At 38.9% G+C, this 25,694-nt stretch overlaps 1 protein-coding gene across 14 annotated transcripts in view; it reads left to right on the top strand.

The window, feature by feature from the left end:
• MYT1 (myelin transcription factor 1) overlaps window positions 1-25,694 on the top strand; it is a 206,572-nt gene that overhangs the window by 52,197 nt on the left and 128,681 nt on the right. For 7 of the 14 annotated variants that reach the window (XM_056812769.1, XM_007475479.3, XM_056812774.1 and 4 more), the window contains one exon: window positions 12,903-13,003. The exons of the other annotated variants lie outside the window; for them this stretch is intronic. In XM_056812769.1, the coding sequence (XP_056668747.1) occupies window positions 12,903-13,003 (101 nt within the window). The remainder of the gene's footprint in view (window positions 1-12,902; window positions 13,004-25,694) is intronic. 14 annotated transcript variants of the gene reach the window in all.

Raw genomic sequence — 25,694 nt, 5'->3', positions numbered from 1 at the left:
GTAACCCAGTTTTTCTCCAGAAAGACTTACTCTCTTCTTTTTTTCGTAACCCCTAAATGGCAAATTTTTGAAAACGTGGACATGGAGACAATAGATCAACCTTGGAAGAATTAGATATTTCTGCACTCAATGTTAGATGAGGTCATGGCTTATGACATGTAAGATAGCCAATGGCCTCTAAAAATCCAGGGCATGGACTCTGTAGTCATGTTCTAAATTTTTATTAATATTTTACTAATCTTCCTCCTGGTTTTTTTTTCAGATTCTTTTTTACCCTGGAATTTTGCTAGGGAGCTGCAGACAACAGTTGTACTCCTGGTAGTAGTGGTGATATTATTCCAAACCTACAGGAATGTCCAGGGCTCAAAGCTAGAGAGGTCTTGTACTTATCATACAACATGGATCAGCACAGAGGAATGGGAAGACATCTTCTTGATCAGATTAGTGCCAGCTAAATATTGAAAGTGGAGAATTTGTGCAGGGGCTGGGGAGAGGAGAGTTTATTTTAAGAGGGAGAATCATCTACATATTTGAAGGAAGAAGTTATAGAGGGAGACTAGAAAGACTACATGTTATAGCAGAAAGGGCACGAAACTTAGAAAATCTGTCACTTCTTTCCATGCCTCAGTTTATTAATCTGTAAAAGGAGAGGGTTGGGCTCATATCTCTAATTACCTACCCATGTATGACATTCTATAAGTCTATAGGAATTGAAAATATTCAAGGTACTGGAGGGGAATCAGATGAATGAGAGGAAGGTCCAAAAAGATGGTAGAAGGAACAGACTCAAGGGTATAATTGAATGTCCATTTTTAGGAAAGAGGAAAGATACATCTTCTGACTTTGGTCTTCATAAAACTAGAGATGAGAGTACATGAGGAAAGATTTGATCTCTGATAAGTAAAACCATCAACCAGAAATGAGGGTGGTTAGAATAACTGACTGACTGACTAAATGAATTAATAAATAAAAATATTGATTAAATTCTTTCTTTGTGCCAGGCACTGTGCTATGTATTTGGGATACAAATATAAGAGATACAATCCCTGCCTTAGAGAGCTGATATTATAATGGGGGAGATCACACATATAGGGAAATGATGGTTAAGGAAGGTTGTTTGGTCTAGAAAATCAATGGGATGGTGAATGGAGTCAGAAGGGATTCAAGGAATATGCTCTTTCCAAAAGCAACATTATTTTTTATTTGTTGGTGCTGAGAATGTATGTGAAATGCAAACTGATCAAGAGCAAGAGAAGGGAGAGTATTTGATTTTGTGCTCTCTTGGATGCTGAACTGCCAACCCTCTTGTCTAATAGATTATTCTCATGTACATTTTTCCACTGCCTGGGGAATCAGTTCCCAGCCCCTTGGTACTGTCTAGACAGGCTTGGACAGTTACTATGCAGCAGTAACTAAGGGTCCCATCTGGACAGAACCTTGGGCTACCTGTATTAAACTATTTCATCAAATTTGATTGGCTACCAGAATCATGAAGTATATTCCCACTATATCTGAAAAGGCAATTTGAGGCAATAATGAGGACAAAGACTGTAGCAATGATAGAATCTGTGTGGTGGAGTGAAGAGAGTACTGGAGTTGCAGTCGGAAGACCTGGGTTCAAATCCAGATTTTACCATTTAGTTATATTATCATAGGCAAGGCACATCTCTGAGCCTCAGCTTCTCCATCTGTAAAATGGAAAGGTTGGACTGTATGATCCCTAAATCCCCATTAGGCTCTCAGGTCTCTGAGTCTATGATATGTATTCACCAGAAGGCATAACCAGAAGTACAAAAGAAGCCAAGAAATAAGGATGGAGAAAACTCAGATATGAGAAATAGCCAGCGAAGAGTTGGGAGATGGAGTGTTGTCTCAGAAGAGCAACAAATAGACCATACATATGGATCTTAGAGAGCCTTAAGGGGAATAGAATACAAAATAGGGCAAATTGTGAAGGGTTTTAAATATCAAATAGGAAATTTGACATTTGACTTTGGAGATAATATAGAACCACTGGAGTTTATTAAGAAAATGAGTGAAATTTGTACTTTTAAGAAATTTATTTTGGCAGATGAGTGGAGGATGAGTTGATGAAGGAAGAGCCTTGAGGAACAGAGAACAAATAGAAGGATATTACAATAGTCCAGGTATAAAACAAAGAGACTCTGTACCAGCATGATTACTGTGTGAATGGAGAAAAAAGAAAGAATATGAAAGATATTGGAAATAACAAGACTTGACTACAAATGAAGGAGGTTGTTAAGCCTTGGTGACTGGGCACCTTTTAATGGTCAAATGACATCATATATGAAAATCACTTAGCAATCCTTAAAACTTTACATAGGGGCAGTGAGGTAGCTCAGTGGATTGAGAGCCAAGCCTAGTGACAAGAGGTCCTTGTTTCAAATCTGACGTTAGACACTTCCTATCTGTGTGATCCTGTGCAAGTCAGTTAAATCCAACTGCCTAGCCCTTACCATTCTTGTGCCTTGGAGCCAATGTTTAGTATTGATTATAAGATGGAAGATAATGGTTTAAAAAAACAACCCAATATAGATGAGTTTTCATCATTATGTTTCTTCTTCCACTTTGATTTGAGGTGATGATTTGAAGTCATCACTATAATAATTTTTACCCACTATATATACTACTATGCATCATCTTGCTATTGCCCTTTGAATCACCCATACTACGGCACATCTTTCACTCAATTGCTGAAATAATCTTCCTGAGTCACAAGTATGACTGTTTCTTCCCCAACCTTCTGGAACTCCCTATTTTCTCCAGACTCTTCTTTTTTGTATGTGTATGATTTAATTGGCATAGAGAACTCATGATAAGGAAAACTCCCTCTGTGGATGCATGACAACAACTTACATTAAAGTTCTTCAAAGATTTCAAATAAATGAGCATTTAATCTTCATTAACAACCTTTTAAGGTAGATATAACAATTGAAGAAACTTAAGAGGCAAACAAAGGTTAACTGACTTACACAGTTAGTAAGTGTTTGGGGCTGGATTTGCAATCAAGTTTTCCTGACTTCAGTCTCAGCACTATGTGCACTAATCACCTAGATGCCTCTGCTGTATTAAATATGCATTTGTTGGTTGTGGTTGTTCAGTTCTGTCTGACTCTCTGTGATCCCATTTTGAGAATTTCTTTGCAAAGATACTGGAGTAAATTGCTATTTCTTTCTCGAGCTCATTTGACTAGATTAGATGAGACATCCAGGATTAACAGCTAGTAAGTGTCTGGGGCCAGATTTGAACTCAAGAAGGTAAGTCTTCCTGATGAACCCAGTGCTCTATCCACTGTACCACCTAGCTGCTCAAAGTAAGCATTTACAATACACCAAGCACTGTGCTAAGCTGTAGAGATACAAATGGAAAAACTGAGACAGTTTCTGCCTTCAAGGAGCTCACATTCTAACTGGAAGCAAGTCACTTACCACCTCTAAGTATTTTCCTAGGCTGTCCCTCTTGTCTTGAATTCATTCCCTCCTCATTTTTGCCTCTTAAAATTTTTTCTCTCTTAAAGTTTCAGTTCAAACCCTACTTCCTTCATAAATTTTTTCCTGTAATCCCCCATGCCCTATCTCCATCCTTAAATTTCCCTAGAACATTTTATCTGGCTCTCTTTTTGCTCCCATTAGAACCCACATTCTTTTATAGTTATCTACATACATGCCATGTTCTCCTCCCCTCACTACTAGAATGTTATGTTCCTTGAAGGAGAAAATTGTCTCATAAAACAAACAAACAAACAGACCTTCAAATTCCAGTGTCTAGCACAGTTTCTTGAACACGGGGAGCACTGTGCTAGATGCATTGAATTAAATTGAATACAATCATTTCAAGAAACATGGGGAATTTTACCTATAGGACAGAGGACTTAGAGAAGATATAATAGCTATATTTGCTATCATATGGAAGAGGGATTAAATTTGTTCCACTTAATCCCAGATGGCAGAACTAGTAACAGGAGGGAGGTATAGATGCTGACTTTTTTGATGTTAGGAAAATCTCCCTAAATGACTGGAGCTGTCCAGTGCTGAATCAATTGCTCTGGGAGTTAACAGGTTCACTCCTAAGGGTTTTTCTGAGGGGAAGCTGATGACCATTTCTTAGAGAAAACACAGAGAAGCTTTTTGTACAAGCATCAGCTGACCTAGATTCTCTGGTTGCTTTTTTCAGGTTCTTGAGTTGGAATTATATTTGCAAAGGTACATATTCAGGATAAAGTGATTCAAAATTGTTATGATAATAATAACAATAACTAGCATTTATAAGCACTTTAAGATTTGCAAAGCTCTTTTCAACTATTATCTCATTTGATCCTCATCATAATCCTGGGAGTAGGTGCCATCATTACATCATCATTTTACAGATGAAGAAACCAAGGCAGACAGAACTTGCCCAGGATCATGCAGTTATTAAGTGACTGAGACAGATTCTGAACTTAAACTTTCCTGACTCCAGGCCCAACACTTTTTTCCATGCATTGACTGAAGTAGTCCTACAAAACACTTCAGTGAATTTTGGTTTTGTTATTGTTTGTATGCATGAAAAATGTATACATTTTTCTGGCTCTTATGACTGTTATTTCTGATGGTGTCAGAAAGCAGAGTGTAGAACCACATTCTCATTTCAAGAGAGGAAGAAATATACTTTCCTTGAACTAGATCAAGGGTCCTTAGCTTACAGTCCACCTAAAACGTGTCTACAAATAGATTTCAGGGAAGTCTGCTAATTTGGAGGGGGAAAAGTTATATCTTTATTTTAATTTTTCATTAGTTTCCTTTATAATTCTCTGTATTTTATGTATTCGTTTAAAACCTTCTTCTGAGAAGATGCCGATAGGCTTCACCAGATTGCCAAAGAGGTCCAGGAAATGAGCAAGGGTAAGCATCCCTGGACTAGATGCTCTCAGAGGTCCTTTCTAACTCTACTAACCTATGATCTATCCATTTCAGGAAAGTGACACATTTGAGATCCATTTCTAGGAGGTATCATGTGTTCTGAGTTCCTATATTTTTCATATGCAGGGCATTTACAAGAAAACTTTAATTCTAGCAGTGAAATGCACCTTAATAAGGATTCATTTAGTCCTTTTTGGTAATACTTCAACCTGTAGACTATGTCAAAACACAGTCTGTGTGTGTGTGTGTGTGTGTGTTGGGGGGGGTGGAGCAACAGTTGTATTTGTGATTTTTTCAGTGTATAAAGATCTCCCAATGAAGAACTCACTATACTGACATAGAGGAGCAATTCTTCATTAATTTTTATCTTAGAAAATTGTCTGTGACTCTGAAAGGTTAAGTGATTTGCCCATGATCACATAACTAGCATGTGTCAGAGACAAGATTTGAACTCAGTTCTTCCTGCCTCTAAGGCCAGCCCTCTACCCATTATATCAGGATGCTGTCTTCATATAAGAAATGCATTCAGATTCTTAGTATTCTTTTCTTTGAATGACTACCTGAATTTGTTTTCCAATGAATGAGGAGCCTGTACAAATATGAGCTTGTCACTTGGATGCTCTGATTATTGCTTGGAGACCTTTGGGCAGACTTTTGGAATGTCAAGGCAGGGACCAGAGAGCTTCAGGGGTTTTAAGCACATTGTCTGAACAGGTGTATAAGATCTCAACAGAAATAACCTAAACCTCCCAGAGCTAAAGTTGAATGAACTGACCAAATGGAAAAGAAGAGTCAATGAAAATAGAAATAACTGGGGAAATAGGGAATTTTAGGGGTAAGATTTTAATTATTGGATTTTAGAGACAATAGGTTAACAACCAACTTCTGTGGCTGGATGGAATCATGAGATATAGGCATAAGCTTACCAATGGAAAACTGAAGGTTGCTCCAGAAATGGTTGTTCCAGGTCTGTCACCATGCTGAGATGACAAAGGATAGAAGCATAAATGGTATCTCAGAAGAGTTGAATCTCTGATGATGAGTCTAAAGGATATCATTAAAGAAAATATCAATGGCCTATAAATGTTATATAAGATATAACTTCCCATCACAACCTACTCCCTTTGTCAAATGGGAGTTGGGGAGGAAAGTTGGGGGATGTGATTATTCTAGTGGGTAATTCTCATGCTCTTCTTTCCAGCATTTTTGCTATGCTCACCAACATTTACAAATTCACATTTACCAAGGAAATAAAATATTTCCATTTGGCCTTTCAAATAAAGCCACCGTACAGCTCTGATGAACTTATTCTCTACTGGGATATAAAAAAGAAACTAAATCCATGCTGTTGACTTCCTGGCCAGACACAGTTGTGATTTTCCAGCCAGTCCCAGTTGCGACTTCCCAGCCAGACCCAGCTGTGACTTCCCGGCCAGTCTCAGCTGTGACTTCTTAGCCAGACCCAGCTGTGACTTCCCGGCCAGTCTCAGCTGTGGCTTCTTCTCAGCCTATGGAAGCTGGACCTTTCCAGGGGTCTTTTTTACCGATGTTGCCTGTTTTCAAGGAGGATTCCAAAGCCCTTCATGTAAGTTATTTCCTGAATCTCAGCGGGTCCTTGTGGACTTAGTTATATGACATACATGATTGCACATAGAATGGAAATAAGTATTATCATTTGCATCCTCTAATGTCTGCCTTGCTACCATCTTCATTATCTTCTCCCTGTATTTGCCAATTGCCTTCTTTCTCTCCTTCACAGAAACTTCATAAACAATAATAATAACCAGCATTTATGTAATATTTTATAGTCTGCAAAGCACTTTACATGGTTATTATCTGATTTTATCCTCATGACAATCTTCTGAGGTAGGTGTTATTATTGACCCCATTTTACAGATGAGGAAACTGAAACCTGTAAGTCAAGTGACTTTCCCAGAATTGCACAGCTAGTAAGTGTCCAAGTCAGGATTTGAACTCAGGTCTTCCTGATTGCAAGTCACTTGGCCACCATCTAGAGTAAACTTTGCCTTTCAGTGAAGTACAAATATTTACTCTCATTCTCCCTGAAACATTAGTACATAGCATACAGAAACTCACCAGTCACATCTCTGCTATTTCATTCTCTTGACACTGAATCTTCTTCTTGGTGATTTCTAGTACTTTGTGACATTGGATTGAATTGATCCATTCTCCTCTAAGTTTGTGCATACCATGTTTTGATTTTAGAATATAAGTACCCAGGAAGCCATCTTAATAATAGCGTCTATATAGCACCTACTATGTCTTCTGTACAGCACTAAGAACTTTACAAATATTCTCTCATTTGATCCTTACAACAACCCTAAGAAGTAAATGCTACTGCTAGCTCCATTTCACAGTTGAGGAAACTGAGACAGATCGAGGTTAAATGACTTACTCAAAGTCACACAGTTAGTGTTTGAGGCTAGATCTGAACTCCGGTCTTCCTGACCCTAGACCCGGTTATCTATCCACTGTACCACCCAGCTGCCTCACTTTCTATTTCTGTGGCATATCTATGGTTCATTTAGACAGGTGTTCAATGGCAGTGTTGAAGGGGGCCTCAGAAATCATGAAGTCCAATCTGTATCTGAACAGGAATCCTCTCTAAGCCCAGTTTTCAAAATGTATGGCTCTCTGGTCCTGTGGTTTCCATTCCCTGAGAGTAGTTAAGGAGTTTTATCATCTTGTATATATTGGATTTTAGCTTACTGTATACTATTTCTAAACAATCTCTCCTGGTATAAAGATCTTTCTCTTTGGTTCAGAAACAGAAGCAAGACGGTGTTTAGTAGTTCCATCTTCTTTCCATTTGGCTTTTACCAACACTTTATTGGTGTGCGGAGCAGTAGGCTTATCCCTTCCTTGATCTTCCTTTAGCCTCCAATACAGGATTTTTTCAAAGTCCTTAACTCTCAGCACTATTTGCTAGCCAAAGCTTATTCTTCCCATTAGTGCTCCTGCCACTATTCTGACAGGGCTTTACCATTCTTTTGTATGCCTCTTTCTCACCGGGCCTGGATCCTATCTTCAACAGGATCATTTAAAAACATCATGGTTAATGAATTAGTTCCCTATGTCCACATCAGTTCTTTTGTTGTTGTTCAGTCATTTCAGTTGTGTCTGACTCCTTGTGACCCCATTTGGGGTTTTCTTCTTTCTCTCAGATACTGGAATGGCTTGCTTTTTCCTTCTCCACCTCCTTTTATAGACGAGGAAAAGAGGCAATGGGGTTTAAGTGACTTGCCCAGGGTCAGGCAGCCAGTAAGTGTCTGAAGCTGGATTTGAACTCAAGTCTTCCTGACTCCAAGCTTGACACTCTATCCACTGAGTCACCTAGACATCCTTTTTCTTCCTTGTTGCAATTGTTTATGGTTTTGTGTGGCATTATGCAAATAGGTAGGAAAGTCCCTTCAGAGTCAGAAAGTCTTGAGGACAATCCCCATTTCTGGGTGATAACTGTGATCTGGGTGTGTTGCTTAACCTCTCAGTGCCTAAAGCAACTCCCTTAAGATAACTCTCAAAGATACTGAATGCATTTGAAAGTGCTAATCTATATTGGTAAATAAATCTTTAACAAGAGCTCCCTTCAATGATCAAATCACAGGTCTGGTGTGAGAAAAACAAAAACATTTTGTGTCCTAAGAATTCTACTCTTGAGATCTCCTTATCCTTCTTGGGCTGATTTTCCCTATAGAATTCTAGGTCACAGGCTCCTATCTATATTTTCTTTGAACTTGGGGAGGAGATTATAAGCATTTACTTGGTGTCTACACTATGTGCCAGGCATTGTACTAAGCACTGTGGATGTGACAAAAAACAATCTCTATTCTCAAGGAACTTGCCAACTATAGTAGTCTGTGATTCAGTGAAACTCAGATCTCATTCTCAGGCAACCCTCTTATGAGCCAGCTGTTCACTCTTCAAAAATGCCTGTCTTTTCCGAACTCCCTTTAGGAGCAGCAGTCTTGGGAAATGTTCCTCCTCCTCTCCAAAATTCAGTTTCTTTCTTAGAACTTCATAATTGTTAATAATACTTTCTTTCTGGCCATATAATTTATTTTTTATCATGAATGAAGCTGTGGGGTATTGGTCATCAAGTTTGAACAATGTAAGGAATCTCTCTGTCATGTCCCAGATACACGCCCTAGGAAGACAACTGACTTTTCCACTATTTCTTTGAGTTTGACAAATAGGGATCTCAGTCATCCTCAGCAAGTAGTCATCAGCTACAACAATTTATTTCTTTTTCTGTTGGCCATGACCAGATTACCTGTGCTAAGGATCTATGGATCCACAATATTAATCCCTTCTGTTATGAGTCTAATTCCTTTCCAAAGGGTCTAACTCTCAAACATCTTCCTCTCTTCCTTCTTTAACATTCTTCCATACTCCAACTTTCCTTACACAGGTAAAGATTCCTCTTTGCTTCTTCAGATTATTTTTGAAGTCATAGGACCTGGGTTCAAAATCAGCCTGTCATTTACTATGTGTATTACCTTGGCAAGTCATTTAACTTCCTTGGATTTCAGCCTCTTCAGCTTTAAAATGAGGGACTTGGACTAGATGATCTCTGAGAGCTCTTCTAGTTCCAGAGCTATGATTCACTATAACACAATCCTCTAATTTGTTTTCTTTTTGAAGCACCTGGTCCAGTCTTTCAAAGAACTCTTTATTTTCCTTAATAGCTTAACTTCTTCACCTATAAGGAGAAGATAATAATACCTATGGTACAAACATTTTTTGTTTTTTTTTCTTTCTTTACTATTTCCCCCCCAATACATGTAAGAATAATTTTCAACATTTAAATTTTTTTAGTTCCAACCTTTTCCCTTTCTTCCTGCCCTCCCCTCCCCTTCTTCCCTCCCTGACACAATAAGCAACCTGATATAGATTTTACATATGTAACCGTTAAAACATTTACCCATATTAGTCATTTTGTGGAAGAGAACTCAAACAAAAAAATGAAGAAAGAAAGTGAAATGTAGTATGTTCAGTTCTATACTCAGATTATACTGTGACAGATATCCAACAGGGTATTTGGAGGGTTAAAGTGAAAATAAATCTCTAGGTAATCTTAAAGCACAAAATAAGGCAGCGGGTTGACTCAGTGGATAGAATACTGGAGCTTGGCGTCACACCTTGGAGTCTGAGTTCAAATTTGACCTCAAATACTTACTGAGCTAAATGATTCTGAGCAAGTCATTTCACTTCTACTTTAGTTTCTTCATCTGTAAAATGGGGATAAGAATAGCACTTACCTCCTAGGATTGTTAAGTGAATAAAATGAAATATTTGTAAAGAGCTAAAAACAGTATCTGATGCATAGAAGACATGAAATAAATACTAGTTTCTTTTTTGACATAATGTCAACGGTGATGATCGAGGCAGCAGTGGGGTAATTATAGAAGTGTTCCTTCAATCATTCACATATTCCTTTAGGAGAATCATCTAGTCTTTCTGCATATGTAGCTATTAATATCATACTCCATTCTCTAGATCACTGTCAAATTCTCCTTGTTCTCCATATTCCCTGGAGCAAGATCTTTGGTTCCCAGTTATTCTTTTTGGTGGCTCTTATGGTTAAGCCAGAGAAAGCAGCCATGGCAGACTGCTTGTTTGCTTCACTGGGGGCTATTAGTCTCTAGAACTCAACCCGCCATTGTATGCCTCTTAATAGATTCCTACCAGGGTCTGTTAAAGACAGAAGCCACTCTCCACTGCTGTATATGAGAGCATTCCAAGTAGGGCACCTCTGACCTGAGCCTGATGTCCCCAGTCAGGTTCAATTTTACATATGGGGAAACAAAGATCCTGAGAGCCAAAGTCACACATCTTCTTTGACTTAACATATGAGGCTTGTCCTAGCTTTATGATAGTTCACAGTAGAGATAAAGCTGAAGAGTAAGAAAACCAGGATGAGCTTATATATGCCTTGTTGTTATGCCCAACTCTTTGGGACCTCAGTTGGGGTTTTCTGGCAAAGATAATGGAGTAGTTTGCCATTTCCTTCTCTAATGGATTGAGGCAAACAGAGGTTTAAGTGACTTGCCAGGGTCACACAACTAGTAAGTATCTGAGGCTGGATTTGAATTCAGGTCTTCCTGACTCCACATCCAGAGCCCTATCCACTGAGCTACCTAGCTACTCCTCTATATGTGCCTTAGGCCTCTCCAAATGAGCCAAGACTTCTTCACTTCCATTGCTTCTCTTAACATTTAATTTAACGATCTTGCACCACCATTCTTTAATCTTCTGGCCAGCCAAGTCTGACATTTCATCATTTTTGTACTTCCTTAATTAAGAATAAGGGATCCTTAATGCAATTAAATACATTTCCACAAATCCCAAATGATGATTGCACTGTGAGATCTTTGGGGACTTGGAACACGGATATAGCGGGCTAGAGAGCAGATCAAGTTAATTGTGATTGCAATAAAAACCACTGGAGACATAATGGGCAGAGGGCAGCAGTGCCCCTGCCTAGGTTAAGTTGGTGACTTTCCCAGGTACCAAGCCCACTTGTCAGTGATGAGGAAGGCAGGTGAAGAGTGAAGCACGAAATGCAGGAATATTCATTTCCTGTTTTTATTGTTGGTTGCTTAATGACCTTCTTTTCAAAGCTGCTGAAGCAAGCCAGTTGTCATGGAAACCTGGATTGACGTGCAGGGAATAGGTACACAATGTGTTTCTTTGTCATGTCCAGCCCGATGGGCTTGTCCTCTGCTCAGATGTGTGAATTTATGTGAAGAATTAAATATTAACCAGATGCCTTAACCTAAAGAGAAACTCAGAGTTAAGAGAAAGAGAAAAGGTTCAAAGGCAGGTGGGGGAGATGTTCAGAAATCTCCATAGTAGGGAGGCAATGGCCTACCCAACCATTAAGGGAATTTTAACTGGACCCCACCTTTCTTGTTAAATATATTTCCAGAAAAGTTGTAGGCTATAACTAAAATTTGCAGATAGGATTATATTTTTAAATGCAACAGCCTCCTATTTTTAAAAATTGCTCAGATATTTTTCTTTTGCAGGGAAGAATCTCTTTGTAATATGAATAATTGCCTGCTAACTTCTTCATTTTATAGGTTTGGGTTTTCATCTATTGACTTGTTTTCAAGTGAATCCACCTTTATTTATATCTAAACCTCCTAGGGTCCTAGTATTATGACTATTTTCCTTTTATTTATTTATTTTTTTGCTGTTTTTGATAAATGTCATTCTTCCTGGCTCCTCACATACTCCTTGCCTGACCTAATTTTTTAAACTTAGGATCATAGAATGGTAATGCGATAAGGACTATTTGAGGCTATTCCACTACAGTGCCCATTACAAATATCCCCAGACCAAGAAATTTGAATGGCCTGCTGCACTCATCTTTTGCCCTAATGAATTCTCCTGGTTAGATACCAGAGCCCAAATCCAGTGGGTCTAGGGCCTAGAATTCTAGTCAAAAAGAGACATAAACTGGATTTGGAGGCTAAAGACATGGGTTCAAATATTGGCTCTGCTTTCATCTCTCTAGCCTTACTTTCTTTATCTATTAAAAGAGTGGGTTGGACTAGGTGGCCCATAAGGCTTTATACCAATCTAAATCTATGATCCGATGGCCCTCTCTGGAAAGGCATGACTGAAGTCAGGGTTGAGTTGCTTTTGCCCAGTTCCAGAGCTGGGGAGGGTCTTGTGAGGAGGCACTGAAGCCATGGATCAGCCAGAGTTGCTGAAATGGCTCCCCTTTCTGTTGGTAAATTCCTACTGGGTCAGGAACCTCTGACCTAGCGGCTGGATTCCCCCATCTCCTAGAAGCTTGGTCTAGGTACTATGGCTGCCCTCCTTCAGCACCTGTGCTGTAGCATAGTGGGAAAACCAGCTGAGTCCTCATCTCAACTCCTTCCACTAAGGAAGGCATGGCTGGCAGTTCTATAATTTGTTTCCATGTCCTGACCCTGTATTTTCTTAAACCCTTAGAAAATGAGTTCCGGGGTGAGCTGCTGAGTCAAAGGTGGACCCACGGAGAAAAGATCAGCAGCTGCGAGGGCACAAAAAGCATACCCAGCAAACTGAGCAAGGTGAGGAGAGGAGCATGGAGGGGACCCCCGTCCCAGACACCCCTGAGCAAGGCAGGGGGCTCCCTGGAGTACACCTCCAGAGAGCAAGATGTCCCTTGCCAAGGTCCTTCTTCAGATGCCTATGAAGTAACCATTACAATCATTGTTGGTCTGGCCAGGGAATACCCAGCTATTATGGAGGAGACAGTGGCATTCATGAGTTTAGTGCCCAAGTTTTGTTTTTTTAAACCCCTTGCCTTCCATATTAGATTCAATCCTGTGTTTTGGTTCCAAGGCCAAAGAGTGGAAAGGCTGGGCAACATGGATTAAATGATTTGCCCAGAGTTACTTAGCTAGGAAGTCTTGGAGGCCAGATATGAACTCAGGTCCTCCTAACTCCTGGGCCAGCACTCTATCTACTCCTAATAAGATAGGTAACAAATCTCTAATCAACCCACACAGTTCATGACAAATTTCACTCCTATGATTTCTCTTATATTTTGCTATTTCTAAGAATGTCTTCTAGGTGTGGGGTAATCAGGTGGTATACTGAATAGAGCAGTAGACTAGGAGTCAAGAAGACCTCAACTCTGCTCCTGCCTCAGTTAGCTACTTAGCTATATGTCTCAGCCACTTTCTACCTCAACCATTCTCAGCCTCATCTGTAAAATGGGGATAATAATAGTACTTGTTTCACAGACTTGTGAGAATCAGATGAGATAACTTATATAAAGCACTTTGTAAAATTTAAGACTCTATATAAATACTGGCTCTCTTCCTCCTCCTCATTATTTCCCTCTTTCCCCACCAGTGATGAAAATTTTAACAAACCATCCATGTTTGCATGTCTGCCCAAGCAGTGTGACTTCAGATCCTGCTTTTGACACAAACTATCTGTGTGATCTTGGGCAAGCCACTTAATCTCTTTGAACCCTTTTTCTTTTCCTGTAAAATGAGGGAGATTAGATGACCTCTGAGGTCTCTTCTAGTTCTAAATCCATTATCCCATGCTTTTTCATGAATCAGCTAAAGAGACCCATACAACATTCTGTGAGCTTTCCTGCAGTCCTCTTGTCCCAGGAAACGAGAATTTCTCACAAATCTGAGAGCTTTGGGCTACATGATATACCTATTTTCTCTTGTTCTATACTCAGCAGACAGCAGCAATAGTCAAAACCCACTCGTGTCCAAGCCTGGTCATATTTTCTGTCCTGAGAATACATTCCCAAGGACTTCTAATCCTTCTTAGACTGGCCTTCCTTGTAGAATTCTAGTTCACAGCACCTGTAGGATTCAAAATCTCAGGATAAAGCTGATCTTTCCAACATACAAGTGATATATCCATCTCTGATTTTTGCCTTGTGTGATTCAATCAGCACAACTGCCTCCTTTCCAGATGAAGATGAATCTCTTCTCTTCCAGAATGATAAAAGAAATCCACTCATGCCCAATCCTCTGATGTCCAATTTCTCTGAACTTGAAGAGTTTTCTATCTGGATGATGGCATGAACTACATCTCTAGGTCCTTCTAGATTGGCAGTACCTACCAAAGCTTGAGCTCCAGTGGTATAACATTTGGCTCTTCAGGGTGACTTCCAAGCCAGGATGCGTCAGGCAATAGAGTGGATCTGGGTTTCATCTGGTACCTCTCTCATCAAAGGAAATGAAGATAACCTGGCAATGAATGTGCTTGATCAACCCTAGAAGCAACTAGGTGATGCAGTGGATAGAGCCCTGGATTTGGAGTCAGGAAGACTGAGGTTCAAATACCACCAGAGACATTTACTATCTATGTGACTCTGGTCAAATTTCTTCACCTTGGTCTGACTCAGCTTTTTTGACTATAAAATGGCGATAATATTAGCACCTAGATGATCAAATGAGATATTTATAAAATACTTAGCATAGTGTCTGGCACATAGTAGGCACTTAAATGCTTGTTTTCTTCCTTTTATACTAGATCATCACTTTCCTAAGTGCTCATAAACCTTAATAGGGTCATACTTCTTGCTAATATGAAGAAGATGACTTTCATTTTCAAAGCAGGCTTCCTTTCTCCATAGAATCAAGACCTTTCCCTGTGTAGGGGGGGGGGGGGAGGCAGGGTAAGAATAAGGGCAAAAGAGATATTGCCAAGGAGAAGAAGGAAGCTAAATTAATTACCCTGAGGGGGGAATTTATAGTTGCAAAGGACAGGTCAATGATATTGCTGAGAGATGAATGTAGTCATGCTTTGAAAATAGGAGACGCTTTATAAATACTCCTTGACTGATGGAATGTAACATGAGGCAACCCATTGCTTTAGGTTGGACATTCACTTTGGGAGAAAAGTATTTGAGAAGGAATGGGAATGTTAGCTAATTGCCACTTTAGAACAACAGACTGGCTTTGGTGATGGGAGAATAATGCTTGGGGAGTTTAAAAAAATTATTTAAGGGGAAATGGAGAAGAAAACAATAGAAAATAATTAAAATCGTTTTTAACTTCTAAGAATATAATATTTGAACAGAAATTTAGATTAGACAGAAAATGCAAATTTTCTAAGAGGCCAAAGCAGGATCATTAAATTACAATGTTGAAAGGGAGCTCAATTAATAGTCTATGCTCTAGTCTTTGGACTGAACTGCTTCTATAACATTCATGCCAAAATGCAGGTTTTCTGCTGATTTCAGAGATATCCAATGAGAAAAATGTTAGAAGCCCAAAAAAGAAGTAAGGTAAGGTAAAGCAGTGAAATTGGTTTCTTAGAGAAATGACAGGCTGATAATTCAGATGTTCCAGCTGATGGGGTGGGGATAATGTTGAGGTTGGGGTGTGAACCTGGGAAAAAGACTTCCTGGTGTATGGCATTTCACAGAATCCCACAGTTAGAAAGGACCTCACAGGTGTCCTCCTCTTACCCATGCCTCAACAAAAATGTCTACAGCATCCCCAATTAGAAGTCATCTAACTTCCCTATGACGATCTCCTATGATAGAGGTTTGAAGACAACTCATTTCGCTTTTACAAAGTTACCCAGGTTTACCAGATTGATTCTTTTCTCTTCCTCAAGTCCTCCTCACCTTCCCTAACATTTAATAAGTTGCCAAGTCTTGTTGGTTCTATCTCTATGATGTCTAACAACTTCACTTCTCTCCCCTTATATTGCTACTACTCATCCTCAACATCTCTGACCTGGTGCAACAACATCTTGATTGCAGACTCTCCACTATTCAGTAGTGTGCTGGAGCCATCTTGAACAGTATCTCAAGAGCCTAACTGTTAGATTTTCAGTATGAGCATTTATACCTCAGAAATCAGCAAATATTACAAATTGGAGTTTGGTTGATTGTTTAGACTTAACAAAGTGATGGTGAAAATGTTAATAATGCAGATTAAAATTAAAAGGCTGTTGTGCTATATTCCCCCCAACCAATGGCTGCTAGTTAAACATTTACCTACACACTTCTGATTATAATCCACCTTCAATAAAATTGCCAAAATAATCTTCTTAAAACACAAGTCTGATCATGTCACTCCCCTACTCAAAAAACTTCAGTGGTTCTCTATGGCCTCTAGAATGAACTACAAATCCTCCACTTTGTCATTTAAACCCCTCTACAATCTGGCTCCTATGTATCTTTCCAGTCTTATTAAATATTGTCCCTTTGTGCTCCACATTTCAGCCAAAATGACCTACTAGTTATTTCATCTTCCAACTCTTTTCACACAGCCTGTTTTTCATGCCTGGAATGTTCTTCTTGCTCGTGTTCAACTCTTAGCAACACCCTTAGCTAACCATTAGGCTTAGCTTAAGTGCTAGCACATGTGCAAAGCTTTTTCTGATCCCCTATTTGTTCATTCTCTCTCCCTCCTCAACTTAGATATTTATCCATTCTACAAGTTGTATTCCCCACCAGAAAGCTCCTTGATGGCAAAGGCTATTTTTCATGTTTGTCTCTGGATTCCCGGTGTCTGGCATAAAGATGTGCACACAGTAGACATTTAGTGTCTGTTAAATTGAAATGTCATTTTAAAAAAAAAAGTTTTTTCTTGAGGTGGCTCAGTGGATAGAAAGCCAGGTTTGGAGGTGGGAAGTCCTGGGTTTAAATTTAGCTTCAGATACTTCTTAGCTGTGTGACCCTGGGCAATTCACTTAACCCCAATTATCTGATCCTTACTTCTCTTCTACCTTGGAACCAATACTTAGTATCAATTCTAAAACAAAAGGCTAAATATTTTTTTAAATTCTCTAAAATTAAGTCAAAATCTGTTCTTAAATTTCTACCCATGATTTCTAACTGTGCTTCCTGAATTCAAGGAGGACAAATTTCATCCGTCTTTCAATGTGACATTCTTTTGATTATTTGATGATAGCTCTCATGAACCCTTCAAGTTTTGTCCAGGATAAATGTTCCCAGTTCCTTCAAACAACCCACATGGAGCCCAATTTCTAGTTCCAGTATCATATTCATTCTACCTTGTCACTATTCTTCCTAAAACATAGTATCCTAAAACTTAACACAATACCCAGAAGTTAGAAGGACCAACCAGGACAGAGTACCAAGGGACCATTACTTCCTTTTCTGTGGACACTCTGCCTATAACAGTGCAACTCAAGAGTACCCTAGCTTTGGGGGACTATGATGTCATATGGCTAACTTGAATTGAGCTTTCAGACCATCAAACTCCACCCCCAGATTTTTTCATTCAAATTGTTCTCTGGCTACTTATTTAAAATATTGCAGTGCTATTGTTACAGAACATCAAGATGGCAAAATAATGCATGTGATGTTGGTTTAACAAATAACAACTGACCCAGCAGCTTCATTAGGATGTTTATTATACAGCTGTAATTTTTTAAATGGTGTGTGCTGTGATCTCACATTTAGAGATGTCAGCAGAAATCCTTCCAATACATGAATTAAAGAATACCACACAGGGGTGCCCTTTCTGCAACTCAAGGAGGAAGCAAAATACTTCCTACTAGTTTATTCAGTTGCAAACTGGTCTCACAGTGGGTGCAATGTCAGGAGGATTTAAATCAGCAAGCAAGTAGTGCCCTAAAGGAAGTGAGGAAAGCCACAATGTGCTTGTAGAAGAGCATTATGGAGAAGGGGATGGCAGCAAAGATTTCCAGATATATCATTTTTTTTTTCAGGAGAAGAGATGTCCAGTCAGAAGCTAAAGCACTCTTTCAACAACTATAGAGGGATAAAAGAACAGAAGACATTATATTTGCTATATAATATCTGTTCCTAAAAATGTATTCATAGTAGATACAAATAGCTTTAAGACCTTTAATCCCGATTTTCTTTTCAAGATCAAGGAAAGAAAACATTAGAGAAACTGTCTTGGAGTGGAGAAAAGGGGACATGTGGGTTGGGGCTAATGGGATTATAGATTTAGAGCTGGAAGGCATGGCAGTGGTATCAAACTCACTACCACTATGGGAAAATGGCCCTCAAAACTTTAGAGTGCGAAGAATCAGATTAAAATGTAATTGGGGAATGTTTAACAAAATAAATGAAAATTCAATACAATATAGATAATGTTAATTGGTGGTTTTCTAAGTCAATATCTGGCTGCAGGTATTTGTTTCTCTTACAGTGCAACACTACTGCCTTAGAGGACAACTAATTCTAGCTCTACATTTTACAGATGACACTGAGGACTAGATGGGATAAGTAATTTGCCCAAGGTTATACAGAGAGTGGCAGAGCCAGGATTTGATCATTGGAGCCCTGAACATTAATGCAGTGCTCATTCCATTAAGAGAGGAAAGTAAGGACAGGAAAAGTCATCACCAAAAAAAAAAAAATCACTGAAATTGGAGATGAAAGTAAATGACTTAATGATGACCTGAATAAAACAGTGCCTTGTCTACAATGAAGAAATTTCATAACCAGTGGAAATGAGTTTTTTTGAAACTTAGAAACCCAAGTCTTTGTACACTGGCATTGTCTTCAAGCAGTGAGATCACCACTATAGCTCCTTCTTTAGTTATAATGTATAACCAGTAGCAAAGGCAAGCTCAACACCACTGTTTTCTCCTTTTTCTTTTTTGTCATTTTGCTCCCCTGGGGAATAGGATGGTTGAAGTGATGCTCATGAAAGCAGAGTCCTAATGTCTTTGATTAGAGGAGTATGGCACATCAGCTTCTTCTTACCTCACCCTCTGCTCGTGTCTCTCAGACGCACTGTTCTTCAGTCTCCTTCTGCCTCCCTACTCAACAGAAGCTGTCAATTATAGCCAACTGAAGAATGACTTAGTAATTGGGACAAAAGGTCCCCCTGGAGTCAGGAGAATGCACCTTGCTCTTTTTCTCTTCTGACCCTAATCCTTTGTTACCTTGTCTACTGAGAAGAGAGGAGGTGCCAGCTCAGGGCTCTCTTTTGGATTTTAGCAGGGAAAGAATAACATTGGGGATATTCAGGAACACAGGAAACAATATCTGGGAAAGGGCAGTGACACTGTTGGTGGCTAAGATGGTTGTATAACAGTGAGCAGAATATGGTTTACTAACAAATTGAACTAGAGTCCTTAATGCGAGGAGATTAGTTTAATCTCATAGGTTCCATTGAAGCTTGCTAGGATGTGTCATATGACTGGTATTTAATAAGGGAAAGTTATCTGTTGTTCAAGAGGAAAAGATCAGGTTTAAAAAGGTGGTAAAGTGGCATTGCATTTCCATTCCTGTGAAAATCCATTAATTTAAGATATGGCAAATAACATTTTAATGGAAAATAGAAAGATCAAGAAACTGAAATGATACTGTCATCAGGCTATACTACACAGTGCTGGTCCTAGAGGAAAAATGGATGATGATGATTTCCTCCTGAAAAATGTAATGCTATCATGGAGGGAGGATATAGTTGTAAAGGGGAATTTCAACTACTATGACCTATTGATTCTCTCTCTCTCTCTCTCTCTCTCTCTCTCTCTCTCTCTCTCTCTCTCTCTCTCTCTCTCACTCTCTCTCTCTCTCTCCCTTTTCTCTCTCTCTTTGTCTTCTGTCTCTGTCCCTCCCCTTCCCTCCTTCCCTCTATTTCTTTTTCATTACAAAGTTGTTGGCAAATTCTTGCTTTGCCTTGCAAATAATTCTATTTTTCATAGCAAGTAATAGGGTTGCTATTCTGCTTCTGATTCTAACCAATACAGCAGAATTAGGTAAAATGAAAATGGGACCAGTCAGTAAACATTTATTATGAACTTACTATATTCCAGGTGCTGTACTAAGTACTGAGGATACAAAGAGAGGCAAAAGGCAGTCCTTGCCCTCTAGGAGCTCACAATCCAATCAAGAAGACCACAAACAAAATATGTACAAATAAGTTCTATACAGGATATGTAGGAAATAATGAATGGGGGAGAGGAATAACAGAATTAAAAGGTATTAAGCCAGGATTTGAAGGAAGCCAGAAGGTAGAGGTGAATAAAGAAAGCATCCCAGGCATGGAGGACAAGCAGAGAAAATACGTGGAGCTGAGACACAGAGTATCTTGTTTGTGAAATGAGGAGGCCAGTGCCACTAGATCAAAGATCAAAGACATGATGGGTGAGTGGGAGAATGTAAGTATAAGTATACTATAACTATAAGTAAGTATAAGACTACTGAAAAGGTGGAAGGTAGCTAGGTTATAAAGGGCTTTTAATGCCAAACAGAAAATTCTGATGTCATCCAAGAGGTACTCTAGTTCACTGAGTAGAGAGTAATATGGTTGGAACTGTGCTTTAGGAATATCACTTTGGAATTTGAATGGAGGGTGAACTGGAGTAGAGATTTGTGACTTGCAAACCAGCCAGCAGGTTATTGCAATAATCAGTCATGAAGTAATAAGTAGTGGTGGCAGAATCTGAGAAGAAAAGGGAACATATTTGAGAAATGTTGGAAAGGTGAAATCTATAGGCCTTGGCAACAGATTGGATAGGGGTGAGAGTGGGAGATGGTGAAGCTTGACTGGTGAGCTTAAGGGAATGAGTGAAAGTACAGCCAGTGCTAGAAAAGGTAGCCAGGGAAGCTGTGATATCAAGAGGAAGTCAGATTCCAGGAATTGCCAAAGGAGAGAAGGAATGGGAGAGGAAAAGATTTAAGATGAAGGCAAATTTGTTGCCTATATAACAGGCATTCCAGAAGGCACAATGGAAGGGGTAGGAAAATTGGGTGGGATGAGAATAAGGAATAGGGTGGTGGGAGAATGAGGAATGGAGTTTGGATAATGATCTACAAAGGTTCAGTATTCTTGGAATGTAGACCCAGCTGTGACCAGGTATGAATATGTTAATCATTGCATCTCCTCTTCCTAAGGAGACTGGAGATCAGGTAAGACAAATTCACAATCTAAGATATCATATATATTATAGGTGAGGAAAGGTGAAAAAAAAAACAAGCAAATTTTTGTTTGTAACATGAACTTTGAGAAAGAAGAGTTAAAAAAGAGTAAAGAGAAAGAACAGGTAGAATTCCATGGTTTGAGATTATATAAGAGATCTTAGGTCAAGAGAAATGGAAGTCTCTGAGCTTAGTTCTAAGGACACAATTGCAAATTAATTTTTTAAAAAAAGGAAAGAAATAGATCTAAAGAGACTAAAGAGATCTAAAAATTTTGAAAGACATGTACAGCTATAGAAAGCGAGGAGAGATAAATACAGAAAACAAAAAAGTAGCATAATCTCATAAAATAATGTCAAGAATGGTATCATAAGTGAGTCTTCCAAACAATGCTAAAAGTAAAAAAGAAGAGTTAATTTTTATTTTGTTTGTTTTAGCTATGTGAGTAGCAGGAAAAATAACCAGAATAAAATTATTGCTCAAGGGTGGATGGGATGATGATAACTAATGATGAAGAGAGAAAGGGCAGAAGTATTCAATTCTTATTTTCTTTCCATTTTGTTCTCTACTAAGTAGAGTGATCTTAATATTTGAAAAGATATTATTATAAGAGTCTTAAATACCAAGAGAAGTAATAAGGAACATTTAGATTTGAATGACTTATAACCAAGGCAGTGTAAGAACTTATAAGCTAATTGTTAGGCTGCTATAAACTTTGAAAAAATCCTGAAGAACTGAAGAGGTGTGATAAGACTAGAGCCTGGCAAATATAGACTTTTTTTAATGGAAGAATATGATTCCTTCTAATTAAAGACAGAGAGCTTGATCTTAAATTGTTGACAAAATTCTAAATATAGACATTATAAGGTCTGGTTTCTAAACAGTGGAAAGGTTTCATTCTGTTTTCCTTCTTTCACCTGATAATCCATCAAGTATTTAAAGGCAGAGATGGTTTCTCCTGTATTCTCTTCTCCAGTGTTAAGTATCCCCAGTTCTTCAAACAAGGCTCTTGAAACTTACTTCCCACTTGATCTCTTTGACCTGAATGGAATCCCTTTACTTAACTTTCCCATTCTTGTTACTTGTCTTCAATGCTGCTTGTTTAATTCCTTTCCTAACTTCTCTTGCTCCATGACAGTGTATCATTGTTGAAGGTTGAATCTAGGGCTCTCTTCTTTCCTCAGTTTACATTATCCCTCAGAAATCTCTTCTATTGTCATGGATTCAATTATCACCTCTGTACAAATGACTTCTAACTAAATCTCAAAAACCTAGAATATCTCCAGGTGAATGTTCATAAAACCTAACCAAGACCTCTGTAGCATATTTGATAAATTGTTAGACCTTTGGCAAGGGGAAACCCACTGTATCAAAGGTGATCTATTCCAGTTTTTAATACTCTTAACTCTTCTGAACTCATTTCTGTAACTTCCCCTACATTGCCACCTAGTTCTGCTCTTTGGAACTCCAAATGCTCTCCACAACGTTTTTCTGCCCTGATTGGTGGAATAAACCTTTTCAAATTATTAGATATATGCCACTCAAAGACACCTTAGAGATCATCTAGGCCAATGCTATCATTTGTCAGAGGAGGAAACTAAGTGAGGCTTTATCTAGAGCTAGTTCTTCTACTTTTTTTTTTCTGGGATATTCTTGCCTTTTTCTCAGATATGACATTGGCTTGCTCAGCTGCCTTTGAGGCATGATTAGAAGATTTCTGCCTAAACTCTAATGTAAATAGAAGCTGCCCTCAGCAGTTGTCTGAAAGATACACAACTTCCAGCTATTTTTCTCCCTCAAATTATTCTTTTCTCCTCTCCCTGCTGACAAGACATCCTGTACCTTTTACTCTTGTCCTGTTTCACTATGTCAATATCTTCTAGGATTAGGAGGGGCTCATAGCAAAGCCTCTCTTCCCACAGGGCTCTGGAAAGCTAGTGAGGGTCTTGTTTTTGCTACAAATAGAGGAACCTCTCTCCCCTTGGTCCTTTCTGCACAACTCTGGAAGAGAATTTGCTTCTTCTGGCTGACCTCACATGAAGGAAGACTCACTCACTTCCCTGAGGAAGTGGAGACTAGTTCAGCTGACAGTGGAGTTGAATGGAGTGAGGTTAATGCTTTAACGAGAACCTATGTGTAAAACAAAGTTTCATAGAAAAAAAACGGAACCTTTTTTTTGGGGGGGGAGGGAGAATATCTTTTAAACTGCAAATAGAAATACAGACTTTGTTAAACTCTCTATGTTTTATAGCTATTTGAATATGCAATAGCACAACTCAAGCTGGAAAATGAACAAGAAACCTGAGAAAAGTATTCAATTTAATTCAACAAATAGTTATTAAATGCCTACTGCATGCAGAGAGCTTTGCTTGGTGATGGATGGGGGGTTTCAAAGTTTATACAAGAAAGAGTAGCTGCATTCATGGAGCAAAGTCCAATAGAAACACAGGGCACAAGCATTGATAAACATTATACAAATTAACACATAAGTACTTTAGAGAGTTGCAAAAAAAATTTTGCTATGTAAAGTCTTAGAAATAGGAAAGAGGTCATTACTAACCATGAAAGATAGGGGAAGACTACATGGAAGAAATGACATTTGATTTTGGCTTTAAAGAAAAGATAGGAATTCACCAGGTGAAAAGGTAGAGGGAAAATATTCCAGAAATAAAGATCAGTGTGAGCAAAGGATCAAAGGTAGGAAAACACAGGACATGTTTGGGGACTGAAGAGCAGCCCAGTTTTATTGGAGAGTGTAGTCATTGTATCATAAAAGGCTAAAAACCTAGGGAGATGTCTGAATACTTTGGATGGCAGCCAGAGGAAAGTCAACTTTGTTCAGTAGCCAACAGAAAACCACAAAAAAGTTTTGAATAAAAGAATCTGGGCCTCAGTTTTCCCATCTAAAAAATTAGTGACTTGGACTCAATAATCTCAAAGGTCCTCTCCTTTCAGCTCTGAATTCTAATATGATGGACATATTTATACATAAGGGAGATTATCAGTCTGGCACTGGTAAGAAGTCGAGGTGTCAAACATGGACCCATCAGCCACATGTGACTTGCAACACTGAACAAGATTACAATTTATCTGGGAAATAGAAACAAAAATTAAAATGCAATAAAACAAAGATAACATAACATTTCAAAACTAAGTCAAAATGTGGGTACAGGAATCTTCCTGGATGATTTAGTGGCCCCTGTTTCTGTTTGAGCTTTTTTTTTAATACTTACCTTCCCTCTCAGAGTCAATATTGTGTATTGGTTCCAAGGTAGAAGAGTGATTAGGGCTAGGCGATGGGGGTTAAGTGATTCACCCAGGGTCACACAACTAGGAAATATCTGAGACCACATTTGAACCCAGGACTTCCCATCTCCAGGACTGGCTCTCAATCCACCAAGCCACCCAGCTGTCCCCTTTTTTCTGTTTGAGTTTTGATACCACTGGAAGAGAGAAGAGAGAGTGGAGGTGGAAAGATCTGTTTTGCAGTAGTCAGTCCAGGTAAATAGTAGTGAGGCTCCATATCAGGGTGGTGAAAGTGGGATTAGAAATAAGAGAACATGTATGAAGGTTATTGCATAGGTAGGAGCAAAAAAACTTGGTAACTGACTGGAGATGAACAATAAGAGAGATGGAAGATCCAAGGATACTAAAGCTTTAATCATAGGACAGTGAATAAATGGTAGTGCCACTGTAAAGAGAGTGGTCAGAAGGAAGAACAAACTTTGGAAAAACCAGTCAGTAAGTATTGATCAACTCCATATCAACTACAATGTGCCAGGCAATATATCAGATGCTAGAGACATGGAGACAAAAGTGGAACACTTCCCTCAAGGAGCTTATAATTTGAGGGAGGGAACAGCATTGACACATAAGAACAAATACAAAATATATGTAAACACAAAATATTTGTCTAGAGGGGGAAATAATAAACTTGATTTAGATATGTTGAATTCAAATTGTTGGTGAAGATTCCAAGCAAAAATGTCCTGTAAGCATCTCTATCTGCAAGTCAGAAGCTCAGAAGAGAGGCCATAGTGGGTGCTGCAAATCTGGCAGTTATGGGTACAAAGATTATTGTTGAACTTTTGGTAGTAAATCAGATTTCCAAGAAAGAGATCTTTATTTTTATTTATTTTTTTAAGCCCTTATCTTCTATCTTGGAGTCAATACTGTGCACTCCTCTGCCTTGGAGTCTTGGAGTCAATATTGTGCACTCTTCTGCCTTGGAGCCAATACCAAGGCAGAAGAGTGGTAAGGGCTGGGCAATGGGGGTTAAGTGATTTGCCCAAGGTCACACAGCTGGGAAGTGTCTGAGGCCAGATTTGAACCCAGGAACTCCTGTCTCTAGGTCTGGCTCTCAATCCACTGAGCCACCTAGCTGCCCCCAAGAAAGAGAG

Source organism: Monodelphis domestica, chromosome 1 (assembly GCF_027887165.1).
Source record: "Monodelphis domestica isolate mMonDom1 chromosome 1, mMonDom1.pri, whole genome shotgun sequence".
NCBI classification, from domain to species: Eukaryota; Metazoa; Chordata; class Mammalia; order Didelphimorphia; family Didelphidae; genus Monodelphis; species Monodelphis domestica.
The sequence above is the reverse complement of the archived record's forward strand: the minus strand, read 5'-3'. Positions and strand labels throughout refer to the sequence as shown.